General features: G+C 40.4%; 1 protein-coding gene across 2 annotated transcripts in view; it reads right to left on the reverse strand.

Moving 5' to 3' along the window:
- Nucleotides 1-6514: 6514 nt before the first annotated feature.
- Nucleotides 6515-23074, reverse strand: part of CYRIA (CYFIP related Rac1 interactor A) — a 90970-nt gene continuing 74410 nt past the window's right edge. For both annotated transcript variants that reach the window (XM_032214522.1, XM_032214523.1), the window contains exons 5-13: nucleotides 21320-21441; nucleotides 19299-19404; nucleotides 17608-17744; nucleotides 17431-17508; nucleotides 15859-15975; nucleotides 15673-15752; nucleotides 10791-10917; nucleotides 8639-8709; nucleotides 6515-6847 (exon numbers count right to left, since the gene is read on the reverse strand). In XM_032214522.1, coding sequence (XP_032070413.1) covers nucleotides 6784-6847; nucleotides 8639-8709; nucleotides 10791-10917; nucleotides 15673-15752; nucleotides 15859-15975; nucleotides 17431-17508; nucleotides 17608-17744; nucleotides 19299-19404; nucleotides 21320-21441 — 902 coding nt within the window. In that variant the 3' untranslated portion in view covers nucleotides 6515-6783. The remainder of the gene's footprint in view (nucleotides 6848-8638; nucleotides 8710-10790; nucleotides 10918-15672; nucleotides 15753-15858; nucleotides 15976-17430; nucleotides 17509-17607; nucleotides 17745-19298; nucleotides 19405-21319; nucleotides 21442-23074) is intronic.

Consider the following 23074-nt stretch of genomic DNA (forward strand, 5'->3'; position numbering starts at 1 on the left):
ATAAAAACAGTAGATCACTTCCCACCCAAATAGAAAAGTATAAATGAGACTGAAAATGGCTCATTAGCAAACTTGTTCTCTTACATAAGGATGCCCTTAACAGTAGCTTTAATGAAATGCCAGGTTGGGCACAGCATATGGGAAATTGGCAAGTCCAGGATGTCTGGGTGCCAGAAAGGTTGGCATTACAAATGGCAAGCTTGACCTCTCCTGGAAAATCCACTGGCAAAGCTCTGCTGTATCAGGGCCATGGCTTACTTGCAATAATCGTTGTTAGCAGAAGCAGAATGGCCCAACCTGACACCATATGAAAAAAAAAGCACTCCTTTTATTGCTTTTGGCTTTACCACAATGGTGAACCACCACAAAATTGCTGTCCAGGTTTTTTAAAATTGCATTTTTTCCCCAAGTAGACTGCTGCAATGTCAACTCTGGAATGCCCTCTGGAATGAACTCCCCGCAAGGATTCGGACCCTCACCTCTCTCCAGGCCTTCCGAAAAACCGTCAAAACCTGGCTTTGCCGGCAGGCCTGGGGGTGATGAGTTCCCTCCCCTCTCGACTTGTATGGTTGTGCGACTATTGTCTACTTTTATTATTTGTATCTTGTCTTTTTATATTCCCCCTTTTTTCCCCCTTGAATTGTTCGCCGCCCTGAGTCCTCCTGGAGAAGGGCGGCATACAAATAATAAAATACAAATACAAACTCAAAAAGAACAAGTCCCCGTGCGCTCAAATTGCAAGAGTAACACAATTGGGTTTTGATTTTTTTTAAGTATACAGAAGGCAAATAAGCATTCTTTTCGCGTTGTTTTTTTTAAAAACAGAACTCCATTGTTAAAACATTAATTCTAAGTACGGTCAAATCTGAATATTCCATTATGAATAAAAGTAATGAAGTGCATCAGTCTATCGTAGAGAGCTCTGTGTGGACTGCTGCTTTTCCAATGGCATGAAGTATTTTACTCTGAAACTAGGATAGGTGTTCCTCACTTGAGCGGTGAATCTGCTACAAATGGATCCTGGGTTTTTTGGTCTGGGTTTTTTTTTTTAATGTATAGATGATACCATATTCTCCTCTTGATCAAGCTCTGGGGTAACCAGTTGCATGTGAATACAACACAATCGTTTAGATGGTGCAATCCAGAGATGGGTTCCTACCGGTTCGCACCAGTTCGGTAGAACCGGTTCGTTAAATCTACCGAATTGGTTAGAGGAGGTTCCACCAGTGGACCCGGAAAGCAGTCTACACCTACAGAAGAGGTTCCAAAAATGTTTGAAACCTACCACTGGTGCAATCACGACCCTCCTTTACCCATACGTACAATACAAGGGGGGGAGAGAGGGATTGTCCGCTTAAAAAATGGGACAGAGGCAAGAAATGAAGAAGTTGGTGTCTGATACATTATGAAGTAGATCAAGTAGATTTTCCCTAAGAAGCAAGGGTCACTTTATGGAGAATGCTGCAACATCATGAAGAGCTGAGGTGGCACAGTGGTTAGAGGGCAGCACTGCAGGCTACTTCAGCTGACTGCAGTTCAGCAGTTCGGCTGTTCAAATCTCACCAGCTCAAGGTTGACTCAGCCTTCCATCCTTCCGAGGTGGGTAAAATGAGGACCCAGATTGTTGGGGGCAATATGCTGACTCTGTAAACTGCTTAGAGAAGGCTGTGAAAGCCCTATGAAGTGGTATATAAGTCTAACTGCTATTGCTATTGCTAACATTGCCCCTCTCTCAGTATTATCTGGCCCATTTCTATGTAAAAAATAACCATCCAGAGCAGGGGTTTCCAACCTTGGCAACTTTGAGACTGGTGGACTTCAACTTGAAGTCCACAAGTCTTAAAGTTGCTAAGGTTGGAGAGCAAGCCCTGATCCAGAGGATACGTTCTTCTAAACCAGAGATGGATAAACTCTTGGCTCTCTACATCTCAGCACCTTTTACTGCTGCAGACCAGCTCTTCTGTGAATATTTCTTCAGAGGCAATTCTGTCTTGTGACTTGGCAAGATGATGATGATGATGATTATAACACAATTGTATCACAGCGGCCAGTTGTTTCGCCGGATTTGGCATTAGTTACTAGTCGGGCCCCACCCAGGGGCCTAGGATGTCGTAACGTATTTTCATACTATGTGTGCAGATCCAATCAGTGCAGCTTTTTGCATTTGACTGATGGTGATTTTGTCAATTTTTAACGGTTTTAAATGTAATTCCAGTGCTTTTGGAATAGCACCCAGTGTGCCGATCACCACTGGAATACCACTGCTGGTTTGTGCCATAATCATTGAATTTCGATTTTTAAGTCTTGGTATTTCGCGATTTTTTCATATTCCTTCTTGTCACCCCTGCTATCACCTGGTATTGCGATGTCTATGATGGTAACCTTATTTTTCTCAACCAATTTGATGTCTGGTGTATTATGCGCCATTATTATTATTATTATTATTATTATTATTATTATTATTATTATTATTATTAATTATCCAATGAACAGCTGTATCCAGTTCATTTACTGATTCTAGTCTGGCTGAAAAGGGCTAAAAGCTCCCTGAATAGCACATGTGTGCTATGCACATGTTTGTGCATATGAATAATTATCAAAGAAGGGAAGTGAGAAGCAATAGTTTGGTTTAATGCAGGAACTGAAGTCCACAAAGTCTTAAAAGTCCACAAGTCTTAAAGTCGCCAAGGTTGGATGCCTAAGGCTTATAACAGATGTATAACCAAATTTATTTTAATCATATTGACCTAGTTTGATTTCTGTATGAATACTTCAATATATTAGCTTGATTGCACAATATGAAAATATTTCATCAAGCTATGACCTGTTATAAAATGTGCAATGTTTACTAGAATTTTGAAACCTTATAAAATTACTTTGTGAAAAAAAAAACCTGTCAAATCCAAACAAACACAAAGAGAGGGGAGAAAAACTATAGATGCCGACAGACTCACTGCTACAATCGTCTATTTTTCTCCTAGCATTAAGTAGGTGGAAAATGGGGTGCATTCGGAGATAGCTGAATGGGGAATGATATAAAATATCTTGATATTGTTTTGGCCAAGGTAGCTGAACCTACGGCAAGATGTAGTTTAGCAATATCTGAAGTCAACACTTTGAGATTCTTCATTCACAAATTGCCTGCCTAGATATTGGAGAAGAGCAGGTTGAGCTGGAAGGCAGAGTTAAATGTGTCATCAGTTTGGAGTCATTGTGTTGCCCCAAGAGATTGAAATCCAGCACCAGTCCGTCCCCCCCGCCCATGAATTCCATTGACCCTTTATCTAGTGCTAATTTAGCTTTGACCATTAATTGATTAGATTCTTGTGTATGGGTAGCAATAATAACCCATTCTGTGCTTTAAATGCACCAAATACTCCTGGGTATTTGCGCATGACATTAGCATCACAAAATGGCAGTGGTGAGGGTTTCAGATCTACGCAACAAACTTATAAATTCAATAAGAGATATAAAAAATAGAGCGTTTCCACTTGTCTTAAACAACTTTCAACAAAGCGTACAAGACTGGCACTCAAAATAGCACAAGCTTATGAGTTCAAATCAACATTGCCAGGACTGTTCTTATGTCCCTGGTTTCTAAATTTGTACCAAGAAAGTTATGTTTCCAATTTAGGCCCTTTTATCTCCTAATTTTTTGAGGAATCCAAGTTTCTACAAACATACAAATATTTATTTTAGCTAATCTGCACAAACTGAGTCGAAGTCAGACATACATTTAAATCAACTGATCTAAATATATGAATACCATATTCCATATAGTGTACAAAGTGAGCATGTTTTCTGAGAAATCTTACAAGTTGAGCATTTCACAGCTGCAGCCCATCATTTAGGAGAAACATTCAAAAGAGAAACAGGCGAAAAGTTCCTTGTCTAAGGACCGCAATATGAATTAAAACACATGCAGCTCCAGGAAGATTCTAGCATCACAATTCAAAGATACTAGCTAGTTCAAACTGATTAATACGCAGAAATCAGCACAATGCTATGCCAAGTGTTTTGAGTTGTACAATCTGAACCATATTTCTGAACTTAAGGAGATCTGTGTGTACCAGGGGTGGGTTTCAACCGGTTCGCGGCGGTCCCCGCGAACCGGTTGGTTGGTGAACCCGGAAGTAAGTAACTTCCGGGAACGGCGAAGGGCCCACCCGCCCGCCCGCGTTCCTTACCCGGTTTTGACAAGTTCTGGCTTCCACGCATGCGCAGGATGCATACAGCGCCTGCGCGATCCTCCAGGAGCAGCTGGAGCATCGCACAGACGCTAGTATGCATGCGTGCGCTGCGCGCGTGCACGAGGACGCCGCCGGCCCCGTTTCAACCGAACTGGTTGGAACGGGGCGAGAAACCCACCCCTGGTGTGTACCAAGAGCTGCATTCCCAAATCACTAGTGTTGGGTAACACAAAACTATCAAGGGAAATTGGCAGGAACTGCAGTGTCACTAAAAACTGTTGTTTAGATGGCATGACTTGAGGCCCCTGGAAGGTAAACTCACATTTGTTTTTCAGAAGTATTTCTTCCTATTATACATAAGTGAAACAATCATAACAACTCTAGCAATATCAGTGTAAAACCAGATACGATGTTGCTCAGAAAATTAATTTTACAAGTTGTATTCCTAGGAATAGATCAGAGGTGGGTTCCTACCAGTTCGCACCTATTCGGTAGAACCAGTTCGTCAAATCTACCGAACTGGTTAGAAGAGGTTCCACCAGTGGACCCGGAAAGCAGGCCACACCTACAGAAGAGGTTCCAAAAATTTTTGAAACCCACCACTGGTCCTTGGATATGATTATTCTACACTATCATGCTCCTATTTATAAAACTCAGTGCCTCTGTGAAAGGTAAGGATGACTAGTGCGTTTGTGGTGCAATCAGAACATTGCGTGTGTTGAAGTTGTTTTAACGCAAACCAAAGATGCCTTTTAAAAAACAAGTTTACATCATATTCTTATGCATGCCAGTGCTGTATGTGAGGTAATTTAAGGTGGTTCTGACAAGTGTCGTCAGCATCTTCATATCCGGTCACATGGGCGGCAAGCCACTCGCATCCGGTCACATGGGCAGCAAGCCACTCCCACAAAGGAGGCCACACCCACAGAGTAGGTTCGAACAATTTTTGAAACCCACCACTGGAATAGATATATTAAGAGTTAATCATGCCACGCAGTCACCTGAACCAGGTTTCATGAGAGAGTCTTCTTTCTACCCAAGATATCTTCCAACGGCACGAATAAAACTATTTATTTATTTTTATATTTTAAAAAAATCTTACTATGTGGATCATAGTAAGTAGAGTGAAGCAGAGCCACTTCACTTTCAGCATTAGAATGCACAACACAGTTAACAGAGATAGCTGAATTACAATTGCAAGTTGCTTGAATTGTGAAACACCTATTAAATACATCTTTAAAAATGTCAAAAATAAAAGTCTCCCCCCCACCCCTTATTTTCCTAGTGAATTTATTGGATGTTATACAAAGAAAGAACTAGGCCTTAAGTAAGGCCTAAATGAAAAATGGCACAGATATTAATGGCAAGATGCTGTGCGTGGTTAAGGAATCGTTGTGATCGGTCACGTTTCAATCTTCTAAGAGAGAAGGATGAAGAAAACAGCAAAAAAATGTGCCTTACACCACAAGGCGACTCAGTGCTGCTGTTGGTATGGTCACAAGCATACATAGACACAGGCAATATTCTACACAACAGCATTGTCTCTCGTTAGGTTTCTGCACAGTCCTGCATTCTGGCTTGGTTTGAATGGACATGTGTCTTGCGTTACTGAGTCAAGAGATGCACAGGCCTTGTGCTGCATATATGTCCTTGCACTGCTCCTTCTCTCCTCCAGCTGGAAGTCTGTTTTAAGACTTGGGGCTTCTTCTGATACTAGGAAGGAAAATTTCCAGGTATGGACAGGATAAGAAAGTATGGCTAATTAATCCATGAAGCACTGTTTATGGTTCACAATGAAAAGAAAGAGAAGGTAATACAATGAGAGAATGCAAGGGTGCAATTCTTACACATATTCTATCTTGGCTTAATAAGCTAAGAGTTCTACATCAAAACTCGGCTGGCGTTAGTTTACATCCATAATTCATAGCTCACTGATCTGCCTAAAGGCACAAGGCAAGCATTACGCATATAAATTTAAAAACTTAACAAAATTATTGTATATACATGTGCAGGCCTTGGTGAAAACCCTGCTAAATTTGTTAGAAAAGGAGTCTACCAGTCTCGGAAAGAACTGGGTAACTGGAACATACTCCTTGCTCCACGCAACACATGCCCTTGGTGTTGCAAAAGTTCAATGAACGTGGAGACCAAGAAGGGGTGGGTGGGTGTTGCACCAAGATCTTCACAGGCACACCGTCAAGAATTATGATTGTTAAGAGATTATCCCAAAGAGTTATTCTGCATACAGCCACACACACACACACACAAAACACCTCTCCCCAAAACACAACCCTCTTAACATAAACAAAAAACAAAGGCACACAGACACTTTCATTATTTATATATTCAAATTAAAAGGTACCTCTTCAAACTTTTTGAATGGTAATACAAGCACATAAACGGATGTCGTGCAATTACGAAGTCAGTCATGTTATTGATACAGATCCACACACACTGCAGCAACGGGAAGAAATCAATTGTTATATCGTGTAAATTATGCATCTTTACTAACACCACCACAAACTATTAAATTATGTAAACAAACACCTTCTCTAAATAATTTAAAAGTCCATTTCTCAAAGGGGGAGGGGCATTACTGAAGCATCGCTCGAACTTGCTTCGAAGTGGATTCATCATTCAGGTGTTTTGTGGTGAACCTAAAAGTGACAAAGACAAAAATCCAAAGGCTGGTATTACTTCCATGGGTGGGAAAGACAATTCTACACATCCCTTCACAGAAATAGAGCTGAGTCCCAGATTTAATCTGAAGGGTTTTTGCTCTTAATTATAGAACATTTTCCTCCAAAGCCATTTTTGAGAATAAACAATAACTGATAACAAACATACCCAAAGGCATGGGATTAACATGGGTCAATATAGAAACAATAACTATGGACTGTAGACTAATAACAACTATAGTAAAAATAATAATAGCATCAGCTGTCATTATATCTGCATTATACTATCACATATGCAAGATAAGTATGTAATAGCAATAGCAATAGCAGTTAGACTTATATACCGCTTCATAGGGCTTTCAGCCCTCTCTAAGCGGTTTACAGAGTCAGCATATTGCCCCCAACAGTCTGGGTGCTCATTTTACCCACCTCGAAAGGATGGAAGGCTGAGTCAACCTTGAGCCGGTGAGATTAGAACCCCTGAGCTGCAGATAACAGTCAGCTGAAGTGGCCTGCAGTACTGCACCCTAACCCCTGCGCCACCTCGGCTCAAAAGGTAATGAATAACCTTAAGAAATTCATGGATTGAAATGTGGCTTATGCTACATTTAGCAATAGCAATAGCAGTTAGACTTATATACCGCTTCATAGGGCTTTCAGCCCTCTCTAAGCGGTTTACAGAGTCAGCATATTTACTATAAACATATATTGCAAATGAGCTTGTGGTATTGCTTCTCTTAATGCAGATACTGTATTCTCCAAGCTCATTGACTTTTCCCATTTTTTCCCAGCCTTGTCCTCATTTCCCTCCTTCCAGGTTTCTCTCAGGAGACCCGTTTCCTTGCAACCTGCAAACTACTTAACTAATCAACCATACTCCTCATAGAGCTGATGTTTTAAAACCTGGAGACCCTGCGTAATAAGTAACTGTTCTCAGCCAGTATGTAGCTCACGCCTGCCCTTTCGAGGGGTGGAGAACAGAATGCATCTAGAATAGGCTTCAGCGTCAGCCAATGTACACTTGTCACAGTGGAAGGATGTGCAACCGCGTGGCACGACAAAACCGCGCTCGACTAAAGCGCGCCCGATTAAACCGCGTTGCTGACATCATCCACAGGGCGACAACAGCGAGCGCGGAGAAAGAAGGGCGCTTTAAATAGCGCTTTGAAAGCAAGCCAATTCAACTTAAGGTAAGGGTTAGGTTTAGGGTTAGCTTTAGGGTTAGGGTTAGGTTTAGGGTTAGGTTTAGGGTTAGGGTTAGGTTTAGGATTAGGTTTAGGGGGGTTAGGTTTAGGGGTTAATTTTAGGTTTAGCGTTTACAGCGTGCTTCTGTCTCCGCGCTGTTGTCGCCCTGTGATGACGTCAGCTACGTGGTTTCGTCGAGCGCGCTTTAGTCGAACACGGTTTTGTGGTGGAACCATGCAACCTGGTTGAAGTAAGGCCACAGCTGTATGGGCAACTCCTGACATTTTTTGATCCTAACCATTCTTTCTGTGCATAAAAGTAAGAGTCAGGTTCAAGATGGAGAAGAAAAGTGGACTCGCTGAGCCCTCTCTTATTTTATCCCACTCCTGCTCCTCCCCTGCTTACCCCTCCTCATACAAAAGGAAAAAGCAGCTCTTTTCCAGCAGCTTCCTCAAGTGAAGAAAACAACCGGATGGCTGACCTCATTTCTTTGTGGGCTACGGTTTCGCAATTAGTACCTTGAGGGGAAGGGGGAAATCATGCATTATGCCCATAAAAATAAAATATTGTTGGTCCGGCAGGTACCTGAGAGCATTCAAAAGCCCTTCAACAGTGTCTGGTGGCTGTTCTCTTAAAACCTTTACGCAACCCTTCATCTGTGGAAAAAAAAAAAATGTGCAAGAAAAAAAAAACCTGAATTTGGGCTCATGCAAAATACCCAAAAGTAAGGAATGAAAACAATGAATTCTGTCAAAACAGTGTATTTCCCTCCCCAAACAGTGGTGTCAAACATGCAGCCTGCAGGCTGGTTGTGTCACATGCTGGCCCTGCCCCCGCCCAGTTTAGCGAAAGGGGGGGGAAGTCCCGATACGTCACGTGATGCTGCCGTGCAGTGATGGGATTCAAATAATTTAACAACCGGTTCTCTGCCCTAATGACCATCTAGGTAGGTGGGGCTCGGTGGTCATGTGACTGGGTGGGCGTGGCCAACTCAACGTCACTCAGGTCGATGGGCGCTTCGCTTTAGCTGTTACAATGTAATAAGGGTTAACCGGAGAGGCAGTTTCTGTAAGCAGGGCAATAAAGATTAGGCTGGAAATAAAACCAGAATGTTTCCTTCCTGCCTTCCTTACAGGATTAGCCCTGTAAAGTGGAAAAAAACAAAAGGAGATTTCTTCCAACAATCGGTTCTCTGAACCTCTTAGAAAGTTGAGAACCGGTTCTCCCGAATAGGTGCGAACTGGCTGAATCCCACCACTGCCGCCGTGACACCACGGGTTTGACACCCCTGCCTGCTCTGCCAGACTCATGGGACAAAAAACAAACAGGAACTAATTTGCTCTGCCCATCATACCCAGAGAGTCTTTGTAAGAGAGGACTCTCTCAGCAAATTATGCTTCAATTATGCCAAGCATCTCAGTCATTTTCCAACAAGATGTTAACGATTTTTATAAATACAATGACATGATGTCCCTGAATCCATGCCTCAAAGTCTTCACATAGTTTTGAACGCTGCTTAGCGCTATTAGGCAGAGCTGAAATTCCACAAACGATTCCAACCATACTTTTATCTAGGGAGCGCTGCTGCCACTATCTTCCAGGCCTCTTATCTTTAGTTTCTGCAATAGGGGCTTTACCCAGCATTTCTATCTCTCAATATTGCTTTGAGGAGTTAGAATGGTGGGGACAGAGGCATGCGTGCACATTTGAAATGTTAGCAATATAGAAAGAAAAGTGTGACAAAGGAAACGTCGCACTGGGAAACGCTCCTCAACTTTCTCCCCTGTCCCCAAGTCTCCCCTTTTCAAAATGCTGATGGTAAACTCTGAACCTAAAATTCCCAGTACAGCCTTGGGCTCCAAAAGCGGATGGCTCCTCTTATCGGCTGGCCTGGGGGAATCTTCCACCGCGAGGAGAGAAAAAGCAGCTGAGGTAGCAAGTGACAAACTATTATCTTTATTAGCTGCTGGAGTTTCTGAAAGAATTAAGAACTTGCCTCTCGTTCCCAACAGCATACATAGGTCAAATGCTCTACAAGGAAAAGCAGCGTAACTATATTATCTGAAGGTATCAACTCCGTTTCCGATCCACTTTATAAAGCAGCATAAAACATATAACTGAGGCAGCTCATTTCCCCCTTTATCCGCATTTCTCTCTGAGATGCATCGTTTTAAATTGTAAATCTGTGTACAGAGATTGCCACTGAGGGGCCCTGCGCTAGTTCGGTAATCCTTTTAACCCAAGGCATTTAAACATGTTTCTGGTGTATAGCTCGGCTTGGCTGGGTTTTACAGCTGCTTTAAATTTTATTATTTGCTTTTATTGTAATTTTATTATTGCAGAGACTTTTACACTGAGTAATTAATTATCCAAAATGTTAACATTTGGATAAGGTGCAGATTGTCTTCAGGAAATCATTGAAAATTATTTTCCCCTGATATGGAATACTAGCGAGTTTTCAATTTTCGGCTTCTTTTTTTGTGTGTTAACGCAACATTTCACTGGGTTTTATTTGGTACTGTAAACTGTTTTGAAATTCTTGCATTCCTACATGTCAGTGTAGAGATTTTAATCAAGTATTTTTAAGAGAAAGTATCCAGCGTAAAGTTTTTTTCTCTTTGCCATACAAATATGGTATGTTTTAAAGCACCACTGAACCCAACATAATCGTCTTTTTCCACAAGATCTGTGAATTTTTGCTAGGAATAAAAAAAACCTTGACGATCATTATTCTTACATCTATTTTTGAAGCCTTTGAGAAAGCTCCCACTGGATGAACGTGGTCGTAGAGAATAATTACCCCAACCATTACTCTCATGCAGAACATGAGGGTTTCTTCGCTGGTGAATCTAGTTCTGTATTCTCTGAAACGTAAGAATTTTTTTAAAAAAATAAATGGTATTAATGGCAGCATTTTTAAAACAAATATTATTTCAATACATTTCCATCTTTCAAATTAAAAATGCTTTACCTTCAATGCCATGTAGAAAAGAATTATTCAAGGGAGAATAGCGGGCAATGTCAATGACTGCAAAGATTAGCAACAGTAGACACTGGCAAAATAGAAAGCTTTGTAAAAAAAATAAAAAATAAGCATGCGGGAGAAGAGCAAAGAAGACAGAACTCACAATGAACACAAAGGTTTGTTTCCTTTCCAATGAACATTTATTTCCCATTGTTGATCCCAATTCTACTGCTAAAGGGAAGTGGGAGTGTTTGGTTCAGTCATAAAATGACTGCAAGACATTAACAAAAATACAAGTGTGTCGATACCCTACAGATGCACAAGGACAAATGTCATTGCCCTTGATTTGGCTAAAGTTAACTTCACCCAATATTGTCTTTTAGAGCATTGTGCTGCATCCTGAAATCGTGATACATTTAAAACGGAGAGCTGTGGAGGAGGATTAGCCTCTCGGTGTCACTTTGGAGCTGCAGAATCATTATAATATAACATTAATATGCTTTGATAAGTCGGGAAGCACTTCCAGCAGTGGGAAAGTAACACCTTCAGAGAAAATTGATACCTTCAGCTGGCAGGAGAGCTATAGAGGAACATAATGAACTAGATTTGTTGTTTGAAGTGAGGTAGGGGATGGGGAAGAGATAACAAACGGGCCATTTGTTGCAACATCTTTTGGGGGAAAAAAAACCTATTCTTTCTTGGCACCCGATGCAAGACTAAAAGGTATGCTACTGGCCTCCAGGATGGTTTACTTGTATCTTTTAACATTATGCAAATCTTTTAAAGTTATCTTAGGCATTCAGAACTTTCTGAGGAAATTAAATTAAAAACTGGCGTGGGAAATTCACAATTCAGGAAAAATGGAATATGGTAACAATGTGTGTAAGTTTAATCTTGCCTTCTTTAGGCTGCAAAATAGTTTTTTTTATAATGACTTTGAGAAAGCGATGCATCAGCAACTTTAAAATTACTCGATCGATAGAAATGAAGTGTGGGTGAGAAAATATTTTAACACTTCCGTTTAAAAATATTTTGGCTTTAAACATTATTCTATTACTAAAACCTATTTTAAAAAAGAAGGTTGCAAAGGAAGGATGAATAGGCAGGTTGCTAGATGATGAAGGAAAGTAACTGTTGGCATTTTCTATACATAGTCATTTCAGCATGGATGATGGGAGCAAGGTTCACTGAGTTTTCCTGATAGAATGACCAACCTTCAAACATCAAAGCCTGTAAAAATACACAATCAGCTAAAAGGATAAGTCATGTGGAAAGTGACCTGTTTTAAAGATCTTTAACCTTTTCATCCTGCCATATCATTTTCCACTCTCCCCAAGAATATTGAAGCTTTTAAAAAAATAAGGATAACAAGCCAATGTAATTCACTTAAGGATTAATTTATAACACAGCATTGCCTTTTTCAACATTCAAAAATACTTCAAAAATGATTTTAGCTGTTCCTTTAAGAAAGAGTACACTCGGAAAAGTGACTTATAAAAATACAAAATAAAAACATGACTATTGCAACCGGCAACCAGTAGCAATATGGAATGACCTCCCCGGGGAGATCCGGACCCTTACTACCCTCCCGGCCCTCCGCAAAGCCACCAAGTCCTGGCTGCTCCAGCAGGCCGGGGGGGCTTGTGAAACATCCAGCCCCACGGAAATTGTGAATGTTGCGTTTTTAAAGTGTTGTCTTGTCTATTTATCCCCCTTTCCCTGTCTATTGTGAGCCGCCCGGAGTCCTTCGGGAGTGGGCGGCATACAAGACAAATAAACTAAACTAAACTAATATGATTTTGGAAATCATTTGATTGGAAGCAGACAGAAGAAAGAAAGCATTCCACTTAATGAACTACCCGTATATACCTGTGTGAAAAGAATGCAAGTTTCCACAACCCTTTAATCTGTATTCAGCAGGACATTCCTTATATTATGGTAGCCTCGGCAGGAGACAGTCCCTATTTGACCTTTGTTGGCACCCAGAAACTAACAAGGGGCAGGCCTACTTATTACTTGTATTGGACCCTGCCAGGGTAACCTCAGAGGAAGGCAAAATCAAGCCACTTCTAGAAGATGGCCATGAATACTACACTGTCGTGTTCATGAAATTACCAAAAATTGAACTCAGTTTGCAGGAGGGTTGATTTCACCAACTTAAAGTGAAAAGTATATAGATAAGTGATGATAGGTTCAATTGACTAGAAATTTCCCAGAGAAGAACACAAGAGACCATGGCATAACTTGTACTTTAACTCCAGAAGGTATCAAACTAGACATTGGAAACGTTCAAGTTACTGCCAAACATGTCTGACATGTACAGATTGTCTCTAGATACAGCCAATGAAGTTATATATTTTCTGTTTAGTTCTGCGTTGAGGATTTCAAACATTGGCCATGTTTGCAAGAGGCAGCCTTAGGCGCCCGAGTGACACAGCAAGCCAGAATTCACAGATGTGCTGGGTCAGTAATAAATGATCAGCACAGTAGCCTACATTTTGACTTCAATGGCTCCTTCTTAATTCTTCTGACAGAAAACCATGGACAGCTCCTACTGTGATGTTTGTATTGCAGAAAGGAGTAGGCAACCTGTGGCATCAGGATGCAAGCATCCTCAAACTCCTTTTCTAAAGCCACTAGAGCAGTGTTTCTCAACCTTGGCAACTTGGAAGATGTCTGGACTTCAACTCCCAGAATTCCCCAGCCAGCGAATGCTGGCTGGGGAATTCTGGGAGTTGAAGTCCAGACATCTTCAAGTTGCCAAGGTTGAGAAACACTGCACTAGAGCCTCCTATATCACAACTGCTGAAAATCATCTGGTCCTTTCTTTTCCCAAGTAGCAAAATAAGTCATGCTAGCCGATGGATGGTAAGATGGACAGATAAGATGATCGATGGAAAGATATAGCACCTGCTGGCCACTCATTAACAAGCTTATGCATTTTCCCAGCCACAGTACAGATTCAGCAAGTAGTCCTTGACTTACAACTGGTTGTTTATAGAGACCAACTGGAAGGATGCACTTATGACCCAGTTCCAAAGATCCCATGGTTTTGTGACCGGATTTGGGGTATTCTGCAACCAGCTCAGGTTTAAGGCCATTAGCAGCATCCCCTGGGCATGTGACTGTGATTTAGGATGTTTTTGTTGATAACCAGTTTACTTTACTTCCATTTTTTGACGAAATGCCCCATAGCAAATAATGGATTTTACTTAACAACTGCAGATTCACTTAGCAACCATGGTGATTCTCTTAATGACTGCCACAAAAAAGGTCATAAAGTTGGGTTTGTCACACGTCTATGGAGATTCTCAGTCATCCAGGTCATGGTTATCCTAAAGGTCCTTTTTTCTAGGAGGCAACTGGACTTTCTGTTTTTTTTCTTGGTGGGAAATGGAAGGATTTATACTCCTTGCAAAAAGCTGGTCATTTGTATTCTTTTTAGACCCACATCATGACCCACGTTACACCTATCCTCCGCGAGCTGCACTGGTTACCGATCGGTCTCCGGATACGCTTCAAAGTGCTAGTCGTAACTTATAAAGCCCTTCATGGTATTGGACCTGGGTACTTGAGAGACCGCCTGCTGCCAATTATCTCCCAAAGACCCATTAGATCACACAGGGTCGGCCTCCTCCGGGTTCCGTCCACCAGCCAATGCCATCTGGCTACCACCCGGGGGAGGGCCTTCTCTGTGGCAGCTCCGGCCCTTTGGAACGAACTCCCCGCGGAGATTCGGACGCTCACCTCTCTCCAGGCCTTCCGGAAAGCCGTCAAAATCTGGCTGTGCCGGCAGGCCTGGGGTTGATGAGTTCCCCTCCCCTCTCGACCTGTGTGGCTGTGTGATTCTTGGTTATTTTAATCACTTGTATTGTGTTCTATGTTCCCTTTCCCCCCTTGAGTTGTTCGCCGCCCTGAGTCCCTCCCGGAAAAGGGCGGCATACAAATAAAATAAATCTAAATCTAAATCTAGACAGCTGTTGAGGCCACCTGATGGTTTATCTATGTCGTCAGGATGACCAACATTCTATTCCCCACCATCCAGTCAGAACTGAAGAAGTTTCTTGGATGAGAAGCGAAACATCTTCAACCTCCCCCCCCCCCAAAAAAAAAAAAAAAAAGTCCAGTTGCCTCTTGGAAAAAAGTACTTTTGGGTTTGTCACATCATGACCTGCTTTAGGTACCCTCATGCTTTACAACCATAAATGGCAAGCTCCATTATGGTCATAAGTCAAGGACTACCTGCATCTGATTTAAGGTAGTGTCAAAAGGTGTTCCGTCTGCTTCTTTCCCTTTCAGATCTGGATTGTGGTGCAGCTTTCATCTGTGCCTTGCTTAAATGATGATGATGATGATGATGATGATGATTGTATTTGTATTTGTATTTGGTTTATTTGTATGCTGCCCTTCTCCAGGAGGGACTCAGGGCGGAGAACAACTCATGATGATGATGATGATGATGATGATGGAGGAGGAACAGCCAGTGGAAGCTACTGGAGCACTACCCACCAGGAAGCTGCTCATTCGTTGCTAAACCAGAATCTTGGCAAAAGATGACTTGATTTTTAATTTTTTTTAAAATTAAAAAAAAAATCTTTTAAAAATTTCCTTATTATAGCAACATTGATACATACGCCCATTGCTCATAACTTACGGTGTTTCCAGCATGACTTTACATACACTTGCCATCGTGCTGAGACAATCTGTTGTATTCTCAATTGGCAACGTTTTATTCTACAAAAGTTAAAACAAGCCAACAAAAGAGGTCAGTTAGGGTCAGTCCAGACTTCTGATTTGATTTTGAGCTTTCGGAAAGAAATCAATTAAAACTTTTGCTCACTTCTACGACAAAATGGGTGGTAGCATTACTCAGTGTTTTCAGAACCGGTGTAGCTTCTGCGTAGAACAGGGACATTCTGTTAGCCATCTCATTGTTCACTTCACTCTCAATGTCAAGCTGTTTAAAACATGAGAGACAGATTAGTGTTATTTGCTTTTTATTTTTTTTTAGAAAAGTGCTTTTTTACTTACTGCTATGCATAAATATACGAGAAGTTGCAGCTCATATTCAAAGCATAAAAATGTTCCAAGCCTTGTAACCAAGACAGCAAAATTATGCAATCTTTGTGTCCTAAGGAAAGCTGGAATTGTTTTTTTTTTTTAAACACCATTCCTCCTTTACGAAAAAAAACCTTTTGAAGTGGATTCTCAAAAGCATTGTCTAGCACTAGACAAGTTGTTGTATTTAAAGAAAAAGTTAAAATACTACTACCTTTCATTATTATGAACATGTATGGTAACGGTTAATTTTATATCCATTTTTTTTTTTACTACCAGTCTAGGCGGGTGGCCAGAACCTCCCGCCGCTGCTACTACCGGTTTGCCCAATCCGAGCTGAACTGGGAGCAACCCACCTCTGAGATAGATAGATAGATAGATAGATAGATAGATAGATAGATAGATAGATAGATAGATAGAGATAGACAGATGTGTGTGTATGTGTGCGCGCGTGCACACACACACACACAGACACACACATATATCCATTAACATATGGCTTTTCCATGCTAATCAGATTATCTAGTTTAGCAATCAGAAGAAAACACCCATCCCCACTGCATCAATACACAGAAGGGTTCTGGATATGTTTTTATCCTTCTGAACAAAGGAGTAGCAGCATAATAGAAGTCTAAAGGCAGAATCTCAAAGTTTAAAAAAAATGACTGACACCATGCAAAGAAAACGTTTCATGGTTTTCGGGGGGAAAAAAACAGCCCCGCAACATATTTATAACGACGCTTTTGCAACGACGCTTTTAAGCAAAACAGGCAAAAACAAAACTTCCTGATTTAACCCACATAAATGTAAACAAAATCTGCCTGTAGCATAACTACAAAAATTACACTGGGATGAATATAGCAGAGAGGGAAATGTAGTAGAGCCTGGATGGTTTAGATCGGTGTGTGTGTGTGTGTGTGTGTGTGTTTGTGTCAACTTCAATTTCATTGAGGGCCGCATTAGGGTTGTGTTTGACCTTAGGGCGATGGGGTGGGCATGGCCAGCTCGACGTCACTTGTGTCAAGGGTGCCTGTGGTGGGCCGAGCCCACTGCCAGAGAAAATGGGCTCCAGAGCTCCATTTTCAGCTGTAACAGCCACCTGCAACCCTCTGCCAGCGAAAATGAAGTTGGTCCTTCGCTTTTTCAGGGCAGTCCCATGGGCCAAATTTAAGCACCCCGAGGGCTGGATCTGGTCCCCAGGCTTTCAGTTTGACACCCCTAGTTTAGGTAATACTCAAGAGAAATAGGCAAAACTGATTCTCTAACTTTGTATGAAGCACTGTAATTTCCTATTGTCGCTCCTAATTGTCTCATAAATGAAATCCCCAATTCTGGAAAGAAACATTTTACTCACATGCATGTTGTTTATTCTGTTGCGACTTAATGTCCTTCTATAATAGCTAAAGTCATTTTGAATTGCTGGGTTTCTCATCTGAAACAAAAAAAAAGGAAGGTCGACTTCAGTGTTCTTACTGAGAACCGACAATTAAAACATTCTGCATTGGCTGAATATTCCTTTATCCTTACTAACCTTAAGTTCATCAAAGCGGAGAGTAAAATGCAAGATCTCTGCAAACTGCTTTGCTAGGGCTTGCTCTCGCTCTAAATGCTGAGTTGGCGTGTAGGGTGGACAAGTCAAGGATTCTAATAAACTCTGCAATGCTTTTTCTGGAAAAAAAAATCCAAAATATTCAATTTTGTTTCATTTTTTTAAAAGGAATCTTCCTACTGCTTTAGAAAAGCGATCACTTAAACATTCCAAAAATGTTCATTTACATAATTGAAGACTACTTGGAGGAAAACAGCTAAATATTTTAGGTGGGAAATAATTTGCAATTTATAGAAACAAGTGATAAAACTGTTAGAGGAAAGGATAAGCTTTAATCTTTACTTTCCACTATTTGCCATTTACTGTTCAGTAAGGAATATGGAGTAGCACAGTGCAAGATTTCAACAAAACTCTTAGAGTGATCAAATCTGAAAGCTTATGCTTGTTGTGAACTCAACCACTATCAGGGATTGAGGAACGGGAAGGGAAAGAGGAAGGTAAAAAAGGACTTTTGGTATAATTACACGTGGCTGAAATTCAAACAGGTGGAAAAAGTATATATTAGCATTCTTATGCAGCATTGTCTGAATTTGATACAAGGAGTCGACTTAATAACCGCAATTGGGACTGGAATTTTTGTCGTAAGTCAGCACAGTCATAGTACAAGTCACCACACGAGCAGACTCAATTTTATGAATATTTTACTGCAGTTATTAAACGAATCACCATGGCTGTTAAATGAATCGTGTGGTCATTAAACAAATCTTTCTTTGTCAAAAACTGACTGCTGCAAATTGCAAGCATGTGACTGCAAAATGTAGAAATTAGTCACAAATGTGAGCTGGAAGCCCTAATTGCAGTCACATGAGCACAGAGAAGGTGCACAGTCATACATGCAAGGACAGATCATAAATCACTTTTTCCAAGGCTGACATAACTTTGAACCATTATTAAATGAATGGCTGTTAAGTCGATGACCGCTTATAGAATTGACATTGATAACTATGGCCAGTCTGCAACTAATTAACCTCATGGAATAGAATTTAGAAAGCTAATGCTACCGTATTTATTAGTATTCAAGTACCAGAAGTTTACTTCTTAGTTTTTGTTACAGCAAATCAACATGGCTCTTCTTTTGCATGTTTTAACTTTCTGGTTTTTTTTTAAATAGGTATGAGTAATTGACAATCTGCAATTCACAAGCTTTATTTTTTTTAAAAAAAACTCTTTAAAGCTTTCACAGCCCTTAAAAGTTCTGCTTCTAAAGTCTGGTAGCAAACTGACAAGTAATAAATTTGGGCCAGTTTTTGACAGCAAACAAAATCAAGTAAATTGTAAATCCGGGAAAAGTGCAGAATTTTTCCTTTTCTAAAAACCCAATAAGGACTGCATTTCAAACTTGACAAATTCAGATCACCTTCTGTGACACCATCATTCCATCCTTGGAATTCTAGCAGTTAAAAAAAAAAAAACTAGAAGCTTAGCTTCCGTCAGCCTCCAAGTTATGTGTTGCTGCTCTAACTACATTCTTCTAAGAATTCATGCACACAGTATTCAGAAGTGCCTATATCCAAGGGGGAAAAAATGTAACAGGGCAGTAGAAAATGTCCAACAATATTCACAAAACTTCATGAGCTAGCCAGTTCTTGAGACCATAAAAGACAGAACCTCACCTAGTCTGAGAGAAAATTCATAGAACCGCTTTAACCTCACAACCAGCGGGCATACTGAATTCCATGCTCTTTCCTGCAGCTGAATATCATTCGGGTTTTGTATTGCCTGGAAAACAGTAATAACTTGAAAAAAAAAAAACTTCATTTATTTAATGTCACAGTGCCCATTCTGTCCTTCCCATGCACATAAATGAATGAACAGTCAGAATGAAAGCTAATTCTAATACAGTATGGTATTTGTCTTTCTCTCAAAGAATTTTGTGTGTCCCTTTAAAAAAAAAAAAAAAAAGAATCCCAGAAGCTTTTGAAAGAAATCTCTTCCAACTTTTGGCAAGAGGAGTTTGCCCCTATTTTAGGAATGAATTGGATGAACGAGAGGAAATTTGTTGGGGTGGGGAGAGAATGGAGGAGTATCCTTTAACAGAATATGTTTATATGCATCAGGGGTGGGGTTGCTGCTGGTGTTAATGCCAGTTCGGTGCGCACAATTTTCTCCACACGTGTGCACAGTTGCCTGTAAATAGGCCTGCACATGCGTAGAACATTAAAAATGTGAAACAAACATGCCCTGACAGCTGGAAAACCAGTTTGGGGGCATGGTGAGTGTGCTGTCTCTGCCAGTTTGTTTGTTTATTGGATTTATATGCCACGCTTCTCCCACATTTAAAATATATATATATAAATATATATATATATATATATATATATATATATATATATATATATATATATATATATATATTACAAAAGTTAAAAAAAATTAGATAGAGTATGCAAAAAACAAACCCAATTAAGATTAACAATAACATTTTAAAAAAATTCGAATTAAAATTAACAATAATCAATCATTTATTTTATTTTATTCAGGCCAGGCTGGCTTGCTGGAAAAGCCAACTTTTTAGGGCGCGTCGGAAGGACCAGAGGTCGGGGATTATACGAAGCTCCGGGGGCAGCTCATTCCAGAGGGAAGGGGCTCCCACAGAGAAGGCTCTCCCCCTGGGGGTCGCTAGCCAACACTGTCTGGCCAACGGCACCCTGAGGAGGCCAACTCTGTGGGATCGCACTGGACGGTGGGAGGCTACCGCTGGCAGTAGGTGGTCTCGCAGGTATCCTGGGCCTAAGCCATGGAGTGCTTTAAAGGTCATAATTAGAACCTTGAGTTCAGCGACCCAATCGCAATTTTCACTACTGGTTCGCCCAAAACGGTGCGAACTGGTAGCAATCCACCTCTGATATGCATACATACATATATACACTGATTTATTAGGATGTATTTTACTGAAAGATCTTAATTATTCTGGCAGATTTCTTACTTTTTAAAATATCTTTTCTCTTTCTCCCCTCGCTCTACTTCTTTGTATAAATAAGATAAAGATTTAATCAATGCCTATTTAGAGTCAAGGGAATAAGAGTCTGTTTTATTAGCTGCCTCCACATCTATGGAGATTCTCAGTCATCCAAGTCATGGTTGTCCCCAAAGTTGCTTTTTCAAAAGGCAACCGGACTATTTTTCCCCTTGAAGTTGTTGATTTGATTCTCATCCAAGAAACACAGATCAACTGCTGGTCTGGCAAGTATGCTAAACACTTTTGGGCCACTATATAATGGGCCGCTCAGGTCCCATTATTATCGAGTTTAATAAAATAATAACCCTAGGAACAAAGCCTTATCTGTTGCAAATGTATATATCGGTACATACTCACAGACTGAACTACTGGTTTCTAATTAAGAATAGCAAAGTGTAACACTCTAAATTTAAATTAGATTATCATTTTGATAATTTCCCACAATAATTGGCTGCAGTGATAGGTTTTTTTTCTTGTTTTACTTCCGAAAAGGAGATCTTTGCAAATGTCTCTTAAAATGTGAATAGCTCTTCTTAAAATTTTCAGTGTTGCATATTATAATTCCAAGAAATCCTGGCTGTTTTGTTTCAATACTTTTTTTTTTTTACATAAATCACACGTGTTTAATTTCCTTCTTGAGAATATATTGTTTTCATATAATATAATTGAACGCACATCTCTAATCTCTTGTCCAGCTCCTTTGTAAGACTGTAGGTCTGAAAGCATACTTTCTGAGTCCTGTAAAACAGCGTTCACTTGGTTCCATATTTCCCTTTCTCCATCACTAGGCTGAGCATCTAGATAAAACATAAAAAGCAAGTATTGCAGAAAGCAGTTGACTGTAATCGGAGCAATCATAGAAAGTATAACTACTGTTAACTAAAATTAATTGGTGATTTGATCCATATTTTACTACTTTCATATAGTTCTTGTGACACTTTATCCATTTTCAGATCCATTTTATTAAATCATAAGCAGGATTAAAATTAGGGCTTCAAGCCACTCAAATATACAAATAGGAAGAACTATTTGCAATTTTTAAATTGTTAACAGTTCTTCTTGTTTGTATATTTGAGTGGCTTGAAGCCCTAATTTTAATCCTGGTTATGATATTATTGCCCTATAACATCAGATTTAGAAGAAAACAATTAAATTAAGTATATTGGTTAGAATTGTGACTTCAAAAAAAGAATTAAAAATTAGCGATTTCTTTTGGGCTCCAAAAGTCCATCCACAATAGTGACATTTTCAAGAGACTGGAAATACCTTGAAGTCTCCTTGTCTCCCTCAATATTTAATTTAAATCAGGCATTTGCTTGGTATGAGACATGCTGCATATCGTAGGAATGGCAGTAGTTGTGGGAACACATCTTTATGAAGAATTCAGGCGTTATCCCCAGTACAATCTGAACTAAAAGCATTTCTCTAGGCACAAATCTTTATAATGAACCTGCTTGTCCATTCTATACGGAGACTAAATGAATGAAGGTTTTATTATGGTCTTAGACCAAAGTACTTCTAAAATACAACTGATGTAAAGCACAGATTAATTGATAATGAGATGGTAACCACCTGAGAGAGAGAGAGAGGGAGAGAGGGAGGGAGGGAGGGAGGGAGGGAGGGAGAGAGAGAGAGAGAGAGAGAGGGGGGGGGCATATTAAAGTCATCAGTCAGCAGAACTGGGGAGGGGGGCAGCTCTAATCTCTAGATGCAAAGAGAGGAAGTATGACTCTTCCACCCTTCTTGTGGTGAGTGACGGTAGCAGAGAGAAGCCTTCTCTATCCATAGAATGGTCTAAATCATGGGATGGGAGGAGAGCTTGCCTGGATAAAGGTTCCACAGTGCACACTGAGGTTCTCCAGAAGTCCATTCCTCATAACTATACTCCCTGAAGGATTAGAATAGAATAGAATAACAGAGTTGGAAGGGACCTTGGAGGTCTTCTAGTCCACCCCCTGCCTAGACAGGAAACCCTACACCACTTCAGACAATTGGTTACCCACCATCTTCTTAAAAACTTCCAGGGTTGGAAGCATTCACAACTTCTGGGGGCAAGTTGTTGCACTGATTAATTGTTCTAACTGTCAGGAAATTTCTCCTTAGTTCTAAGTTGCTTCTCTCCCTAATTAGTTTCCATACATTGCTTCTTGTCAGGTGCTTTGTAGAATAGCTTGTCTCTCCCTTCTTTGTGGCAACCCCTGAGATATTGGAACACTGCTAGCATGTCTCCCCTAGTCTTTCTTTTCATTAAACTAGACATACCCAGTTCCTGCATTCGTTCCTCATATGTTTTAGCCTCCAGTCCCCAAATTATCTTTGTTGCTCTTCTCTGTACTCTTTCTAGAGTCTCAGCATCTTTTTTACATCCTGGCGATGAAAACTGGATGCAGTATTCCAAGCGTGGCCTTACCAAGGCATTATAGAGTGGCA

Source organism: Thamnophis elegans, chromosome 3 (assembly GCF_009769535.1).
Source record: "Thamnophis elegans isolate rThaEle1 chromosome 3, rThaEle1.pri, whole genome shotgun sequence".
Lineage (NCBI taxonomy): Eukaryota > Metazoa > Chordata > Lepidosauria > Squamata > Colubridae > Thamnophis > Thamnophis elegans.